General features: G+C 41.7%; 1 protein-coding gene across 1 annotated transcript in view; it reads left to right on the forward strand.

Moving 5' to 3' along the window:
• The first annotated feature begins 3,459 nt into the window (after positions 1-3,459).
• Positions 3,460-18,388, forward strand: part of tnfaip8l3 (tumor necrosis factor, alpha-induced protein 8-like 3) — a 19,968-nt gene continuing 5,039 nt past the window's right edge. Inside the window, exon 1 of the mRNA XM_005746873.1 lies at positions 3,460-3,777. Within this exon, the coding sequence (XP_005746930.1) occupies positions 3,732-3,777 (46 nt within the window). The 5' untranslated portion in view covers positions 3,460-3,731. The remainder of the gene's footprint in view (positions 3,778-18,388) is intronic.

An 18,388-nucleotide genomic window follows, 5' to 3' on the forward strand; every position in this document is an offset into this window, starting at 1 on the left:
TTTTTTTTTCTCCCTAATTTTTTTTTCTCCCATGTCCCCTGCGGGGCTCCGTAGTTTCGGATTTATAAAATGATTCAAATTTACATTTAACATTTACATTTAAAGCATATTTGAAATAGTTTAAAAGCAGCAAAATGGAATAAAAACTGCAGGCTAGAAAACATATTCTCTAATATTCATATTCTATCATCACAAAATTTTTAAAAAGTAGAATTAGCTTGAACTGCTTATTACAGCAGTGTGTTTTTATCAAAACCAAACTGTGTGATTTCATTTTAATTATAGTTGTAAGAGTATGTCAGCTGCCTGTTTGGACAGGAATGGATCCCCAAGGCCGACACATAGCACCAACGCTGCCGTTGCCATCAGCCCTCATTACACTAATAGTGTAAATACAGAAGAATTAAGTTGTATCGCCAAGATTTCAACAATAAAATCTGTATAACTGTAGGGTCTTTACCTTACAATATAAAGCGCCTTTTGCCATTATTGTTGTGATTTGGTGCTATATAAGTAAAACTGAATTAACAAAACCTTGCTTTAAATCTCAGAGCTTTACAGTACAGCTATTCTATTTGTTAAAACTTACCAAAATTACCTCTACTACTTTAAAAATTAGACACTTTTGCACAGTTATTACTAGAAATTTTGGATTAAGGTCTGCTTTTTTCCACACTCACAAGTCACAGGCTGGATAAACTTGCACTGTTTTGTTTCCTACAGGCAACTATAATTTTAGATATATGGATTACTTTGTTAGCTCTGTAAACAAAGTATCTTATTACAAGGTCCAAAAGCCCATTTAGTTTGTTTTTCCTGAAAATAAATTTGAATACTAACTTAGTAATGACGTGCATTTAAAATCGTTGCTAGAGTGCATTATCTCATATCAGTGGTTCGTTTGTCCTGTCCAAAGAAACTCAGATGAATTTATAGTAGTGTATAGTTATAATACTAAAATACCTAATAACTAGATGGCCCCACATTACCAAGATCAAATGTGTGCCAAAGCTGATGAGGTATTCAACATTCCTGAAGCTTAACCAGTGCACACATGCAAAGTCCAGAGAGACAGACCTGTGCTCCAGACTGATCTTTAATTTTTATGTTTTGGTTTCTTGTAAAAGCCAGTTCACTCCTGTAAGCAAGCAATGATAGTGCAGACTCTCTGTTATGCTTTTCAGTCTCAGGGCATGAGAATTGTATGTTTCTATTCACGCTCACACAGCCTACACAGACACTCTCCATTTCACATCGGGTCAAAGGAGTACATAGCTTCAAAGTAGTTCAGCTTGTTGTTGTTACCGGCATTATGTTTTTTCACTGGAATATTGCACAAGAGAGTTGCAATTGCTCTCACACACACACACACACACAAATGCAAATGCACACAGGGTCAGAGATAATTGAGCCCTTGGCTTTGGAAAGACAGGCTTAATGCCATCTGGTGCCCAGGGTTCATGCTGAGAAACCGTGAGCTCCACACCTGGGAAACGCTAATGCCTGCAACTGTTGTCGGACCACCAACTGCACACCCACCTGCCTCCACACCAACCGCTTTAACTCATTTCACAAAAATTCATTCAAACACGAGGCCCACATTTTACACATTTAACATCAGTGGTCTGTCGGGTTTAGAGACACTTTGTTATCACGTGTATCTCAGATGAGGATTGTCTTTAGACGACTGTTTTATTTCCCGTTTTCAGCTGTGGAAAAAAAGAGTAAGATTAAGTAGTGGGAGGAAGTCATATCAAAACAAGCCCTGATGCTTTAAGAGAGAGAAAGTGCTGTAGTTTCCACTGCATCATTACCAAAAAAAAGAATAAGAAAATAAAATAGAAAAAAAGACTTCTTTTACAGTTAGGTACAGTAGGACATATGATTTTGTGTTTCCACCAAAATGCTCTAGATTCAGGGTACTAACACCAATTTCATGTTCAAGAGGGCCAGTTCAGTGACTTGGATTACCTGAGGCAGTACCTAGCATCTAGTTAGCAGCCTAGCTAGCACCCACAGGTCCCTAAATGTGGCCACAAACTTAACACAGCATAACTTTAAACGTTTAACCTATTTGAATGTTTCCTACCAGCCTGTGAACATGTTATCTCTGTGGTTAAGGTCGACATTGAAATATGGAAATCTACAGGGACTGACGTTTGGTGCCAACCTCCATTGGAAAAACGTCAATTTTCTGTACTTTGTGTTGGCATCCTATTTCAGCTCCACATGTTACAGAGCGGTGTACATCCTGGACAGGTTGCAGTCCATCACAGCAGTGACATTATATCACATGAGGACGGTGAGAGTGAACCAGTACAGAAACAAATCCACTGTCTTAAGCACATTTCCAGACATGATTTGTGGGACACCATGAAACCACAACAGTATGCCAAATTCCACTTTGTGGGTTGAAACTGCACAGAGTGCTGACATTTTACTTTTCTTTCAGTTTACTACAGGTTTGAAGCGTCCACCAGCTTTGCAAGCGTACAGCGAATGCTACTTTATAAAGATGGTATAACTATAAACTATTTTCAAGAAAGTTTACTTAAGTTTCTCGATCGAGTTCTTGCCTTTCAGCCTTCCACCGTCTATCTAAAGACAATTATGTGATCTGCTCTTCAAGTGTTATATTGCTGGAATGTTCATGCATTTCAAAGCAGGGAGCACTCTTTAGTGTGTTGCTCAAGGACACACCACATTCAGAACTTCAGAACTAGAGATCAGGAAGTTAAGATGAAAAAAATAAAAAGACAAACAAGGGCAATATGAAAAGAAAGCTGTGAATCCGATTTCTGTCAGAGTGCTTTCAAAAATAACAAGAGCATTGGAAAAAAAAAGCTCTCTGCAGCAAATTGAAAACCAAATAAATTACAGTAAGGAAAGGCAGCAAATAATATTATTCTTTTGATAATGATGGTGAAGTGATTGACACTGAAGTGTGAATCATTGTGGGATCCACAGAAAAATCAGCTTTCCTATTGCACAGAAATGATCCACAACTTTTCACGACTAATCAGTCATTACCTGGTCTGTGACAGTCACAAACCAAAGCCAGTTTAGTTTTGTTGTTGTTTTTTACAACAGCCAGTAACAAGAGGTCATGGGATTTTTACTGCTGGAGATGAATTTCAAGTCGCCGTGAATGAGTCTCTCCCATTGCTCTGCTAAAACACAGGCAGCACTCTTACCCAGAGACAGAGAGAGGGAGGGAGAGAGGAAGAGCGAAAGAGGAAGAGACGGCACTTACAGCATACAGAAAGAGGTAGAGAAAGAGTTTGAGTGGAGAGAGCGTGAAGAGGCTGAGTGTGACAGCACCGAATGAGAGAAGGAAGAGAAGGAGGAGGGACCGAGCGGCAGGGAAAGGGTGGGAGACGCTGAGAGGGGGACGGACTCAGCGAGTGAGGGGAGGGAGCACCAGAGGAGGGGAAAGTAGATGAGAGGGAGAAGTAAAGAGGGAAACTGAGGGAGTCAGGAGAAGAGAGGAGACTAAAAGGAAAGGAGCGCAAAAAAAGGAGGACAGATCAGCAAATAAGCCTAGTAGCATTCCTCTCACAGCTGCAGTGATCCAGGCTGGGAGGGGAACTTTAGCTCACTGGGAGAAATAATAAAAACCAACCAAGAATTTGTGTATATTTTCTCTGAGCTAAGAAACCAGAAGCTACTGTAAAAAAGGAAAGGGAGCAAGAAGAGAGCTTCTGCAGCCTCCGAGTGTCCTGCAGGGAAAGATGGATTCAGATTCTGGAGAGCAGAGTGACGGAGACCTCTCTCCAGGTAAGGCCTCAAGACTCTTACAGGTCACCACAGCACTGGTTTCTGGCATGCCCTGCTAACTAGACTTTAAGCAGACAAATCCAGGAGGTCTACAAGCTCTTTCTTCCTTTGTGTTCCAGTAAATTTTCAGCATTTTCCAGCCTTTCTTTACTCTCAACTAAACACATTTTGTGCATCTCAATCCTCTCTGAACCATTTCTCTCACGCGCTCAGTCTGTTTCTAGCGATCAACAGCTTGCCTGTAAATCTGAACCCTTCTTTAGTGCACCCAAATGTAAGAATCGAGTACAGTATTTAAAGCTTTCAAAGATGTGTGACAGGCAAGCAGCCGTGAGCTCGAATGCATGTACAGTGATGCTGGTGGCTGGCAGAGGCTCCCTGAGTGCGTGGAGGAAAGCCGGCTCAGTCACCACCAGGAACAGGCAAGCTCCGACACGTGCAGCCAGTTTGTTCATCAACACGTCCGGCTACAGAGCGAGCCGGAGAGACCACAGACTCCCCGGACGCTGAAATCAGCTCCTTTTCCTCATGAAGCTCGCTGCTGTTTGCTGGAAGTTGGAAGACGAAAAAAAGATTTATGGTGTCAAAGTACAGGGCAAAGATTTATTGCACAGATGAGAGTTATACATTAAACACACAGGTAGAGGCACAAATGCTCCTTAAAGTGAACTCGCTTATTGGAGATTTCACAGCATCGCATGCACGTGGGCGACTGATTCTGTGGGAGAAAGGAGGGAGATGAAGCATCCTTGTGGAGATATGTTTGAGTTTAGACAGATTGAAATGCGTCTCCAGGAGGGGTTTCTTTGTTTCACAGCAGTGTCAGAATACAGGAACAGTCAAATAGCAGCGAATAAAAGTAAAACTCACGCTGATGCTTGAACTGACTTTATTGCTCTCCTATCGTGGTTTCCTAAAACTAGTACTACTAGTAGATCTGCTTTAGGTGTTGGAGGGTTTTATCGTTTAATGTTAGATAACGTTGATGGCGTGGGTGTTTGCAGTTTTATTTGAAGTCACAGAGCTCCGTGTGCCTTAATGATGCTCTGCTGAACTCTGGCCATCTGCCTGTCCATCTGGACCATTGTCTGTCTGTCCTCTCATCCATTTGCAAGTGGAGAGGAACCTCAGTGTGAGGGTTAGAGGACTTTATGCATATAATGAGAAAGTGATGACATATTCATATCATCTGCTGACTTCCATAAAAGTCTTTCATATGAAGCGATGCTTTGTGCGTCACAGTTAAGCCAAACCGTAAAGGAAGAGGCTTTATTTCTGTCACTTTGATGTGAAGTGGTCTACAGTGTTTTTCAGAGACTCCAGGTAAAGCATCCTTCAGCATAACATAACCAGGTCTTTGTTACGTCAGAGTAATAAAATCATATAGATTTATCGACCGGACACCAAAAAAACAAAACGTTGTTGTGCACATGTTGAATCTCCAGGGTGATGCGAGAGCTATATTTTTCCAAAGTCAAGAGAAAAGAAGAGCCTGACTCACCCTCATAATGCATCGTGCTTTGTTGCTGTGCTGCAGTGCCTACTCTACCGTGGAAAAATCTGGTTTGGCTCACTTGATAAGGTCAGTGAAAGCTGAGATAACGTATTTGGGAAAACAGGAGTCTTTTGTAACTCTGTTGTACACAAACAAAACCCTTTTCCTTGGATATGTCGGTGAGGGATGTGTGATAAATCTACGCTTTACACATACACATGCATATTTTCAGCAGTGTAAATAGCGAGGTATTATGTTTCAGCTGGCCTTGACCTTTCAACCATCTCCTGTGCCCTTGGGCAGTTAATGGTTGAACTTTTTTTTTTCCAAGAGAGTGATGTTCTAAATTTCTGTGCCACATTAATTTTACCTCAACGTGCCCTTTCCATGAGCAATTAGTGATAGTTTATTTTCTTCAGTGCCTCTCTGGGCTAACTCAAGAGAACTAGCCTGACATGACCTTGGCACAGGTCATGTCAGGATTGTGCATTCAAGTAATATCTGTGTGTGTTTCTAACATGCAAACTCATAAATAAAACCACATAAAGATAATATCATGACTGAACTATGAGTAGCTTTCTAGTAGTTTGAGCCATGGAAACACTGTTGGAAGGTGGCTGCTAGTAAACAGATAGACAGATAAGTTTGTTACTACCCCCAGGAGAGAGCTGTTTGGTCACCTATCTATAAATCAAACTCAAAATAGTGGCCTTGTGATCCCATGTGTTTTGTGTTTTATATTTATGCCAGGAACAAGAAAATAGTGTACAGGAAGGAGAAAGGTGAGGAAAGCCTGCTAGTTAATTTAGGCAGCAGGACTCACCGCAAACAGCACATGGTGAAGGTGTAGCTACCAGGGCTGTGTGTGCCTTTACACACTGCTTACCCGAAAACGACGCTGCTGCTCCTGCTGCTTGGTGCCACCACAGTCACCGCTGCTGTCAGCATTTTAAAGAAACACCTCCACCTCAGCACCCACCTGTAGGTCCTTAGCTTTCCAAAGGCAGTAAAGCAGAAAACTACTCCAGCTGGAGGGGGTGTAGCACACGCTACAATATGTAATTGACTGTGGCTGACTTAGATTTGGCTACGTCATTGTATATCATCACTCTATGGAAGGTTAGCTGTGAAAAGGTGCTGTTTCTCTTTGTATTAGCTTCTTACACACAATATAATAGCATTCCTCAGCTTTCTTAATGATTCACTTTCCAATGTTGCACATTATCAGATGGGTTAGCCTAAGTTAGCAAAATTTAGAAAGCCTTAAATGATATTTGATATTTTACTTTTAAGTGAAAACATGCTTTAGACCTGCTGCTTAATGCTTTTACCATTCTTCCCAGTGATGGCGCCTCACGTCTTGAGCCTGAATCCCATTTTGTCTCCTTAAAGACTCAGTTTTTCCACCCTGATAAACTTGTATGTTTTTTAACCCGTACGTAGGGCATCCCACCTCAGCTTTTAGGCTCTTTTTTGCCAACTACATCTATAAATCTATGATTTCTGTGGGCTTAAATAATAATCTGTCTCCATGCTTTCTTATGGGAAGCAAGAAGATTTATGCAGCACATTTTTTGCGTTTACTCATAACACACTCCATGTGATAATTTATGGAAATATTTTAAATAAATAGGCTTAAACTTTTTTTTTCATTAAAAAAGTAAAAGTTTCACACTATTTAAAGTGTCGCAAAAACATTCTCGAAGATTTTCAGGACGCTTACAAGAAGCAAATTTAAATAAGTTCTGCTGGGGAAGATATTTTCTAACATGGGAGAGTTAGGACAGAGCTTCATTACAAAAACTAATATTGTGCTTCATTGTGTTTTTCTGGCTTTGCTACAGCGTTCTGCACACAGAGCACACAGAGCTGTGCTGCAACGACTCTGAAAAAAGGCCATAAAAAACCCAGCTCAAACAGAAAGGATCATATTTTCTTACCCATAATCATCCAGTCATGCACTGAGCATGCCTCTGACCATACCAATATCCACAAACTGATTCACCCAGTCATCCTGTCCCTCCTTTCTGTGGTGGAGCGGGGATGACCACACCTAATTATGAGTCAAAGCAAAGCTGACTGTCAGTACACCTGTTCTCCTGTGTATGTTGCACAATAGGTGCAAAATAGAGGCTAGAAATTTCACTAAACTGTAATGCTTCAGGGCTTTCAGACACTCCTGTTTTCCACTTTGAATTATTTTTTTATAAATCACTATATTATATTAAATTACATTACTGTGGCATTATGTTTAGCTATTAACCACGTTCTGTTTTTGGATGATTTATCCTGGTGATGTGATTCTCTCTAACACCATAACTCCATCAGCCCTGTATAGATCTATTTCCAGACATTTGTGTTTACCTTCAAATTCACAGGAAAAGCAGACTTGTTGAAAAGGGGAGCTTTTTGGCTGTTGTAACAACAGCTGTGATATCCATAGGGGCATGAAGGCCGTTTCTGTGCTTCTATTAAAAACACAAAACTGCAGATGCTGTCTGATGACACAACTGAAATGCGATCTTGGGCCAGTAGATTATCCCCGCCATTCATTCACATGTTTGCGCATCAACAAACCTGCTTTATTTTCCCTGTTAACCGCCACTATTCCAAGCTTCTACAAACACTTGAGCTATCTCCGACACATCAGAGCAGACCAGATGCACTCGGCAATGAGAGAAAGGCTTCTGCCTCATGATTGCCATGTTGGCAGACTGGCCACATGCTTTGCACATGTGAGCCAGCCCTGGATACACTGCAACACTCCCAAAGATACGCACAGACATACTGAAAAAAAAGCCTGCGCTCTTCTCACTCATATCCTTGGTCTCCCAGCACGTGCATCCCTAAACTCTGCATTTAATCTGGCCCACAGATGGAGAGTGCTCACTGCACTACACCCAGCCCTCTGTACACACGCGCATACACACAAACACCCACACTCAAGACACCAGGAGCTGGTTCTGGAAAATTGTAACACGAACTGAGAGAAAAAAAAACACAGGAGCGAAGCCGTAAGTGGAAAAGACGACTCAGGAGAAAATAGTTTTTCCTACAACTGAAGCAAAAGACAAAAAAAAACAACCCTTTGGTCACTATCTGTGTGTGAGTGCACTTCCTCTGTATGCACATGCATGCATGCATGCACTGACACAATAATACCGTGGCATTTCACGGTGTTTGTAGGACATTTGGAAAGAGGATTGTCTCCCCACGGCTGAGCCATTACTGAAACACGGAGTCAGACCGCAGAGGCACTCTGACAGACATTCTGGTCAAAGGCCTCATAGGCACACATTCATAAGGAGGAGATGGCTGCGGTTTCACAGGAGGGCCATTCGAAGCAAAGCAAACAGTCAGTAGTGGCGCCTGAAGTGAGAGACGATCTCTTTGGGGAGAGCAGTATGCATTAAATGAAGGCTGGACTGGTGTTTGAGAACCACTGAGCCTGTGCAGATGCCGCCTCTGTGAAGGAGCGTGTGTTGGTTTATTTTCTCACTCGCGTTGACCTAAAATCACAATCTCTGATAGAAAGTGTTCTTTACCTTTACTTTGTGGTTACAAGAGTTTTCTACATTAGTGCCAATAGAACATGATGTCTGGGATTTTCTGCCAAAACACTAACAAAAAAACCAAAAACTTAACATGCAGATGGTAAAAAGCTAAATACACTTTTCCTCTCTCTCCCACTCCAAAAAAAAAAAAAAAAGATAGAAAACAATGTGGAGTGGGAGGCAATTACACACACAGCTTTTCACACTTAACTCTAGGAGAACTGAACAAACTGTGCTGAGAATAGCATTATAGAGTTGTGGTAAAGAAAAGCACCCGCGTTCATCATATTTCATAACAGTTTAGCAGTGTGTCATGTTGATCCTGCTTTCAGAAAACCTTTAAAAACTATTTCTAGTGAGATAGGAGACAGCCGCGCAGACAGAAGTAGCCCTGGCAGCTATGTTGTGGGCGTAGACATTTCACGAGCCTTAATGGTAGCTAAAACTTTACTCTGTGTTATCCCTGGAGGCTGGGATTCGAATTAACTCATGGAATGATTCGGTTTAGGCTCGTAATAAGGAGTCGAAAGAAAAATGCAGTCAATAAAAGTCAGTTAGAAACATACGAATGTGAGAAAGAGAGGGAGCGTTGTGAGTCTGCGTGAACCACAGTTATTTCCTGGTCATTAGTTAGTGGTGTGTTGGCAGCCAGAGGCCCTTTGGCTTCACACTAACGCGCGTCGTGCACAGAGAGGGAGGGCCCGCAAGGTCAAAGCTCAAAGCATATGCAGTTTCATCACTTCAATCAAAGCAGGAGCAATCTGAAAACTTGAAATCCTGATCTTAATATTCTTTTCTTGACTATTTATGACTCTGTAATAGTTTATTATTATTGATGCTTTATTTTATCTGTCCTCTGGCTGTCCTGTCAGTAGAATGTGTGTGAATATTAGATAGAAAGGGCATTAAAAAAAGGGGGTGTTAATGGGTCAATGAGACAAGTTGTGTAAAGTGCTTTGAGTGCTCAGATAGAGTAGAAAAGCGCTACATAAGAACCAGTCCATTTACAAATTGTCAGAGTCAGTGTTCACAGCATGTCGAGCTGGTCATGTTTGAATCTTGGGCTTGCATTCGCTAAAGGCCGCTAATTGAAGTGCACAGCATACATCACAATTTTCCAAATTACAAACATCCCTGCGAGGTGACAAAATCAGTGAGGTCATCACATTTTACCAGCAAGTACAGGAAAAGCCTGTGAATAGAAGGATACTGGAGGCCTAGCAGAATTATGTAGTGTTTTTGTAATGAAGAGAGAATAGCTGGGAAGGGGGGGGGCTTCAGCACTGTATAAAGGCAGTGACAGACTGAGCTCCTCTGTGAGTGAATTTTTATTTTATTTTTTTTACGTGAACTCGAAGGGAGTGAACTAGTAAACAAACCAGGAGGCCAAAGTTCTGGGAAGGGGGGAATTTGGGTGGGCTGTCATGGTCTGGATGATTTTGCATGCGAGTATCTGTGTGTGCGCGCATCTTCTCGAGTACCCGTGTGTCCCTTTGTGAACGATGCCACGGCATGCTGAGACTTGGCCGAGGTCTATGAGAGGAGCGACTCACCCAGGGCCGGAAAACGCTTACTTCCTCGACACTGTAGATGCGCTGAGAAATGGAGAGAGGAGCAGATGAGAAAGACACAAGAGCTTCGTGTGTGTGTGTGTGTGTGTGTGTGTGTGTGTGTGTGTGTGTGTGTGACAAAGACACTGCAGCCAGTTCTTAACACAGCTGTACATGGTAGAAGGTGGAAAAGAGAATGAGAGGGGGAGAGGTGTTGTTTCTTTTTTTTGTTTAGCTTTTTTTGGTGTTGTGCGCGGCTATGTCTGACGTTAAGGGATTTTGACAGGAGTTAGGCAGTCAAACTGTGGACATATGATCTCACCTCTTTTTCTTCAACACCCCCGCCTCCTCCATCCTTGCTTCCATCACTCCTCCACACTCCTTTATTTAAGTGACCTGACACATCTGCAGACGGTATAGATTGCTGCCACAGTATTTGTTTTGATTTTCTTCTTTCATCCGCAATAATTCAGAGCATTTCTCAAGCAAAGATAGTCAATTTTTCTCTCTTTTTTCGACCATCTTTAGCTTAGACTGAAAGGCCTGAAAGGTGCATTCCTCTTTTTCTTGCCCTTTGATTCTGTAAAAGGCATAACTTCTTTATTTTAGACGGAAAATGGGAAACTGGGTAACAGAGAGGCTGAATACATCATACTCCCCTGTATTTTATTAGGCCTCAGCCCCACAGTCTATCATTATAGTTAACGCACAAGCCCGCACACACACATTTGTAGCCAGCTGTCGCTGTCAGATTATTCGGTGCACAGAAGCAAATTTGTCATTTCGTTGCGTAGAAATGTGGAGTCTTTTTCTCCATTCAGTCAACATCATCATAATGAGATTTGTCAGCTGGTGATGGTGGCAGAGTACTTTTCCACAGAGGTTCCCAGAGAAGGGAAGTGGAGAGGGGAGACAGCCTGCAGTTCCCATACCCAGCTAGCCAGATACCCAGTTCACTGTGGTCTGGTGCTTTACTGTAGTTAAACAATGGCACAAACATGGAAACCATAGCTGGTGGAGAAATTTGCTTTGCAGCAGAGGAAAGGTCAAATGGTCGCAATCTCACAGGACCCCGCAGTCCACGCTGGGTCCTAACAGGATGTCTTGGATGCCACTTCTGATCCTCAGCGGACCAGGAGCTGCTTTGGTCTTCATAACAAGGAGTGACTGTGATGAAAGCCAAGGGCAGAGTAGAAGGTGGGGGTCAAATAGCTGCTATCTCTCACCCTCCCTCTTTTCCGCCACCCGTTTTTTTTTGTGACACGACATCAAGCGGCGCATTAATCAATCAGACATCTTCTGCAAATGCTTCATTTCGCCCAATCTCTTTGGTTCAGCTCTACAGGGACGTGGCCATTAAAACTAAGAGACAGAGAGAGACAAAGAAAGAGATGAAGAATGGAGCATTAAATAAGGCTGTGCGGCTGCCAAAGGCAATCTGTTCTTGTGTCCCTCATGAATCAGAGAGCCCTCCTAAGTGCTTTTCCCTGGACCCTTCATCACAGTGGACATTTAAACCAGTCCCAGGATAAACACACTTATAGTCTCAAACTCTGTTGCAAGCCTCTTCATTACAGTTACATTAACATCAGTCCACCCCCCCATCCCCCACCCCCCTTTATTTAGAAATGGCCTTTAAAGCTTTTCCTGGTTGATATTCATCCATTATGCTGTGAGTAACGCTGAGTGAAACCATTTCTGAATAACGCACAGAGGACTCCTAACTTCAGAGGCCAATTAGCTTCTATTTTCCAGCTTCATTAAGAGCGTTTTTATGCCTCGTTTCTTTTTTTTTTCATTCCACAATTTCCTTTGACTTAAAACTATTTGATTGCAAAGCCACCAAAGAAAAAGTCAGAGAATGGTTTATTTTTAAGCTCCTCAGAGCACAAAATAATTTGATAATGACCTCACCGATCTTATAGTTTCTGTATGCTCTGAAACAAACTATTGATCCAACCTGCTGTTCAGCCACACTGAAGGAAAAACATGTTTTTTTTTTCTTTTTCTGTAGCTGTACAACTGAATATACAAAATGCTTTGGAGCACACACACTAAAAATATAATAATCATGCACATATGCAGCGTGACGTCAGCTGATTTTTCTTTTCTAACATAAATATATCACAAAGCAGCTGTGATTCAGCGGTTTCTGATTATTGATTATTTTCCTGCAGCACTTGAAATGCGATAAAATGAGATTCCTATTTCATCTCCCCACCCTTCCACACATATATTATATATATATGTTAAGCCTGAGGCAGCAAGATCCCTTCCAATACAGAAGCCAACACAGATCAGTGATACCAGACATGATATTTATTAGGTCAGAATTAGCATGACAAACATTAGCTTGCATGGAGGTGGGTCGGCAAAGAGGCTTGCAGGGGCAGAAGCAACTGTGTGAGCAGGCTAAAGCCAGTTTTTATAAAGTGCACCCCACGTGTTATCTGTTGAGCCATCAGATGAGCTGTTATGAGTCGCTGTACGGGCATACCAGGCTGAGCTTGATTCCATGACCTGCCTCGGCTAATGCTAAATGCTCAGATACTGGCTCACACTCATACGCACTGAGAATATATGCTGATCGTCAAGTTGAGTCAAAATCAATCCATCAAAGGAAAGCACATAATAAGTGTGCCGTGGCATCAGACCATATATTTTTACTTTTGTTAATACAGGCTGACTGAATATATACTTTTTCTTTACACTTAACTGAAAATGCTTATCAGAAATCACACACTGCAGGCTATATTTATTAATATTCCAGGCTCGGTGAAAACAGTCACAGGATCAGTTTGTTTGCTTTCTTAGTCAGTTCTCCAATTTGTGATGTTTCCATCACATGCACTGACCTTTATCTCACTAGTACTCGTGTGTAACCTTTGTGGTGATGCAGTCACTTTTGTGCCTCGTATTATCCATAGCATCCATAAAAAGCGGAGACAGGTAACATCTGCACAAAGCATTAACAAAGAGCAGCTTTTCATTTGTCTTGTTTGTCATATTTTTGCACAATGTTAGCAGTATTAAAAGCCTAAATCCGGACGTATTTTTTGCCATTACGCTCATTAAAGCGTGAGCTGTAACCTACAGCATACGGTACCCTTCGGTTTCAGCCACACACACTACATTTATACTTTAAGCTCCATAACCCTACTTTGCACAAATGAAAGTCATTAAAGTATTAAAGCTGAGTTATTTATTAACCATAAACTTCTGAATGCCACTCTACATCCTGAGCAGCTGTTAAAGGCACAGTGACTGACCTCTTTCAGCACCAGACTGCCCTTTGGAAACTGGCTCAGAGTCAGATTTTACATGTCATGAATAATGCACATCATTGTGCTTCACTCCACTGAATCGCACTGTTTTTCTCTCTGTGCAGAAATCATAGCTTTCTCAAGTTTTATCAGATGAGAAACAAACACATACATTGCAACAGACAGAGTGTGCAGGGGCGCTATGTTTGAGTCATCTTCTGAGGAGCGTTGTGGGAGTCCAAAAAACGCCTATGCAGAGACTTTTGCAGGTCCAGGGCGAGTGGAGGAGGAACATGAAATGACAAAAACTGGTTCCCATTCGACAACTCCTTCCTTATGTACAAAGGCATCGTGATGTGTCTTTATGCAGCCGTTATCTACACGGCAGTATATTAGTGCAACAGCGAGTCTGACAAACAGCAGCTCAACAAGTCAGAAGCCTCGAGACTGACAGTGGAAAATAAATATGTCCCTCCTCCAGCTCCTCTGTCGAGGTACCAGCTGGCACAGTCCACCGGCCTCTTGGGCTCGCTTAACATCAACCCTGTAGGCTATTAAAAACCCCTTTAAGATCACTGAATGACCCACTCCTTTGTTTTCCTAAAGCCTTGTAAATGCAGCCAGAGAAAGTCTCACTGCAAATCCTTATTGGGAACCAAAAGCAAACGAAAAGGCCAAGGCAAAAGAAGTGGAAGTCAAGCTGCCACCCTTGTTTACTTCTGCTGCGTGAGGAGCGTTCTCCCTGACATTTTCCTGGTATTGATACATCGTTGGTGCCTTTTTTGTGCTCCGAAATGGCATTGCTGATGGATGGCAGACTTTATTACCGAAGGCTTTCCCCAGATATTTTACAGCAGAAAGAAATGATGTAAATTTTTCCAGTGAAATTCATTTTATTTATGTGCATTTGTCACATAAATAGAAAATAGAAACCATATACAGCTACTATATGTCATATATGTGAATCATCATATATAGCACAGTAATGTGCAATTGGTCTTATAATGTGTCCAGGGAGCATATGAGTCGTTTAGATGTGGTAGCTAGGAATGTGTGTGTCAGTCTCTTTCCATCTAGCTGTAAAGCTATCATCACCCCAGTTAATTAGTGGTCAAAGTTGGTCTGCACATATACATCTTTTAGTTATTACATTCCATTCCATTTTTATTTGTTGGCATTCAGAGTGCAGTCTATCAAATTTGGGCTTTTTTCCCCTTCTCAGTATTTTATATATGCTACGTAAACCCATTCTGTAGACAGTTTTTGTGATATTGGTCATAAAAGAATGCATCCACATTTTCATTCATCACATGTATCTTACTCCTGAAATCCAGACACCTTCCTATATCCTTTCTCAGATATTGGTTGATCCGATTGCGTTTGGCACCATATGCCACTGATATTGCTTTGCTATTTGATTAACTTTGAATCTCACTGAACAGGCTTGGTCTTTCCTGCAGGCACATATTTGAAGAGGAAAGTTTGAACACTTAGATTCTGCACAGTAACTCAGTTTCTCTGTGATTCTCATCATCCTTAAAAGGAGGCATCTAAATCCATAAAATACATCATCGTGTCATCCGTGCAAGGGCTAATTCTATGATCCCTGTTCCTTACAGCTACTCCCCTCAGCTCCCCGTCCTGGCAGATAGCTTGGGCCAGTGGTTTGATATAAATAGGACTAACAAAACATTCCCATCTCCTTCCTGTTTGTAACACATATCTCTGATAAGGAGCCACTTACCTTTACCTTTGCAATATGATCCTGATACATTGCTTTGATGCAACATTATATATTCAGTAAAACCAGATGTTTTATATAAAAAGAATCTCAATTAATTCTGACACTGGTCAGTAGCTGTCTTATAAAAAAAAGTCATATAAAGTAAAATATGACTTTGTGCAACTCCTGCAGAAGTCCATTTTTATATAACACATGAGGCAAAAGGGGTATTTACACTGTACTTCTGTTCTCCTATAAAAGAAAATACCTGAAAAGGAAAATGTCTGGAAAATTATTGCACTTGCAGAGTGCCAAGAATGTCCTGGAAACCACTCATTTCAAAGAGGCATGCAATACATAGCTGCTGGTGAATAGAAAATTGGTTGCAGATGGAAAGTCACCGTATACCAGGAGGTTTTTGGAGATGCTGTAAACAGGCAACAAGGAAGCTTTGCAGAGCTAAACTGTGTTTTTGTTTGCTTTGGACCTTTTTTGCATCTCAGAGCTAGGTTGTGTGTCAGTAGTATTTACTGTTTGCAACAGGTGCTATACACACATTTATATAGTGCTTTTCCAGTGTTATTTACACATACATATATATACACACACAAACACACACACACACACACAGGACTTTATTCTATGTTATCTAATTGAAATTCATCTATTTCTCTGAATGTTTTTCATTCCTATTCTTTTGCTTTTTTGTTGTCACATGTTCATCATATGCTGATATCCATCTTCACTGGAAATAATTTGTATGCTCACCCGTGTCTGTTGCATAAACACTAAGTCATGTGCTGTTAGTGTATCAGTGGCTAGCTGGCTTTAAAAAAAACAAAAAAAACCTGCACCTGTGCTGAGAATGTGACCTGGTTTGTTGTTGTTAGTAACCCCGCACGGGGATGCGCTTATCAAGTATTATGTTTCCTTGTGTGAGCGGGTCTGTGCGCCTGTATCACTCACGTTGTGGGTACATTAATGTCACATTATAGAGCCCTGCCTGCCTTTTAAGCACAAAAAGCAAGTACTCCGTGCATCAGTTATCGCAGTTTAGACCAAAGTTAATGTTGGGGTTAGAAAAATAGTTTAGTAAGGCTAAGACCCCAGGGAAATGATTTTAGGTCATTATAATGTTTTTGGAAGAGGAAATAGAATTATTGTGTGTGTGTGAGTGTGCATGTAGTCACCTGACAGGATCAAGATCCTGAGTATTCACAAACTCTGAATGTTTCAGACTAATAACACTCTAATGGCTGCACCAAATGACTCATAGCTCTCTGAAAACAGTCCAGACAATATAAAAAAAAAGCAAAACTACTAAGAGAGCTCCACTTAGGAAGCCTTTTTTTAGAACAACCTCTTTCCCTTTAGGTCAGTTACATCTTCGATTATGTCTGTAAACAGGAAGTATTTCTTCAGATTGTCATGAAGCTTTTTTTCCTGGTCAAAGGACAGACACAAAATACACACGTACTGTATCCAGACTCACACAGAGCCGCCTCATATTTGTGTGTTCCACACTTCCGGATGTAAAGTGCCTCCAGTGTTGACTCGGTAAAGGCCAGCCAGCTATTGTCAGTCTTAGTTGCTGGCTCTGCTAATGGCTCATTCTTCTGATTAGTCTGGAACAAGACCAACACAAGCCTTTTCCATCCCCACCGCCTCACAGCTGGGTGTGCTACAGAAAATGTCCAGATTAGCAAATCTTGCATCCAGTGTTGAGCTTTAGCACGTTACACAAATAGAAGCAGCTCACTTTTCATCCAAAGAAAACATATATTTTCTTGGATTGTCAGCATTCAATGAGCAGTGATTCCCTTTAAAGTGGGACAGTTTAAAGAATGCAACAGCTGAAACAAAGTTGACTGCACATTTTTATAAGAATGCACTGTTTGGTATTAACCATCCTTTCACTATTGCTGACTCATTCCTAGTCTGTATAATGTCTGCTTATTATATCCTCACGCTGGAGCAGCATCTCAATCCATCACTCCAGCCTCCTTCATTTAAAAAGCTTCAGGGTCAGTATGGAGAGAAGGACTAACTCATGCTCATTATATATGGACATATCTGTTCACTAGAGCCAGTGGCTCCATAGTGTGGTGGTTTAAACATGTGCTTAACAAGCAAAAGATTGCCCACTTGGTCCTGAGAGGATACACAGATCCCTTAGGGGTTGCACCAGGAAGGCGATCTCTCATAAAAATCTGCAGAATTAAATATTACAGCGCTACCTGCTGCAGTCACCTCTTCCTTGGACTGCCCGAAAGCAGCTAGCTGTTTGCAAGAGCCATGACATTTGCCCTTTTCAGGTTGTGAAACATAAGGCTACAGCTTCACTTCACACAGGGACCGTTAAACTGACAAATAAATATTTTTCCATCTCGGTTGCTTGATGTAAGTGTCTCTGGCTGCAATCAAAATAATTTCGTCCAGATGGGTCTTTTTTTTTTTTTTTCACTCCAACACCTTGAGCAGGGCAGGTTTGGCCGGTCTCCATGATCCACAGTGGATGTATATTCTGATGCAGTGCAGCTGAAACTGTTGACTCAGGCCTCTGAAAACACCAGGCGGAACAAAGAGAGACTGTCTAGTCAACAGCCGTGGCCAGAGAGCAGCAAGCACCTTACTAATCCTGATGTTAAAAGTAAACTTCACCAGCTCCCAAAACATGCTTATGTAACCTCTCTGATGGGCTTCTGCGACTGTCCCCGCGTTAGCGGTTTAGCTCCGCTCCCTGTTTGTGTTCAGCAGCAAATTCAGAGCAACCGCTTTGCTTAGTAAAAACTTTTACAGCAGAGAGTGATGCAAAGGAAATAATGAGCAGGTAGGAGAAGAAGTGCCAGTGCTGGAGAAAGTTAGCATGCAGTTTTTTTTCTGGCCATGTCTCCTCTGACAGCTTGCACTATTCCTTAACTTATTCTGACACTGTGGTTCATGCATGTCACTCAGCACAGCCTCTGGGTGACAGGCTGTACGTGTGTGTGTGTGTGTGTGTGTGTGTGTGTGTGTGTGTGTGTGTG

Source organism: Pundamilia nyererei, unplaced genomic scaffold (genome assembly GCF_000239375.1).
Source record: "Pundamilia nyererei isolate P.nyererei 1_Seehausen unplaced genomic scaffold, PunNye1.0 scaffold00184, whole genome shotgun sequence".
Classification (NCBI taxonomy): domain Eukaryota; kingdom Metazoa; phylum Chordata; class Actinopteri; order Cichliformes; family Cichlidae; genus Pundamilia; species Pundamilia nyererei.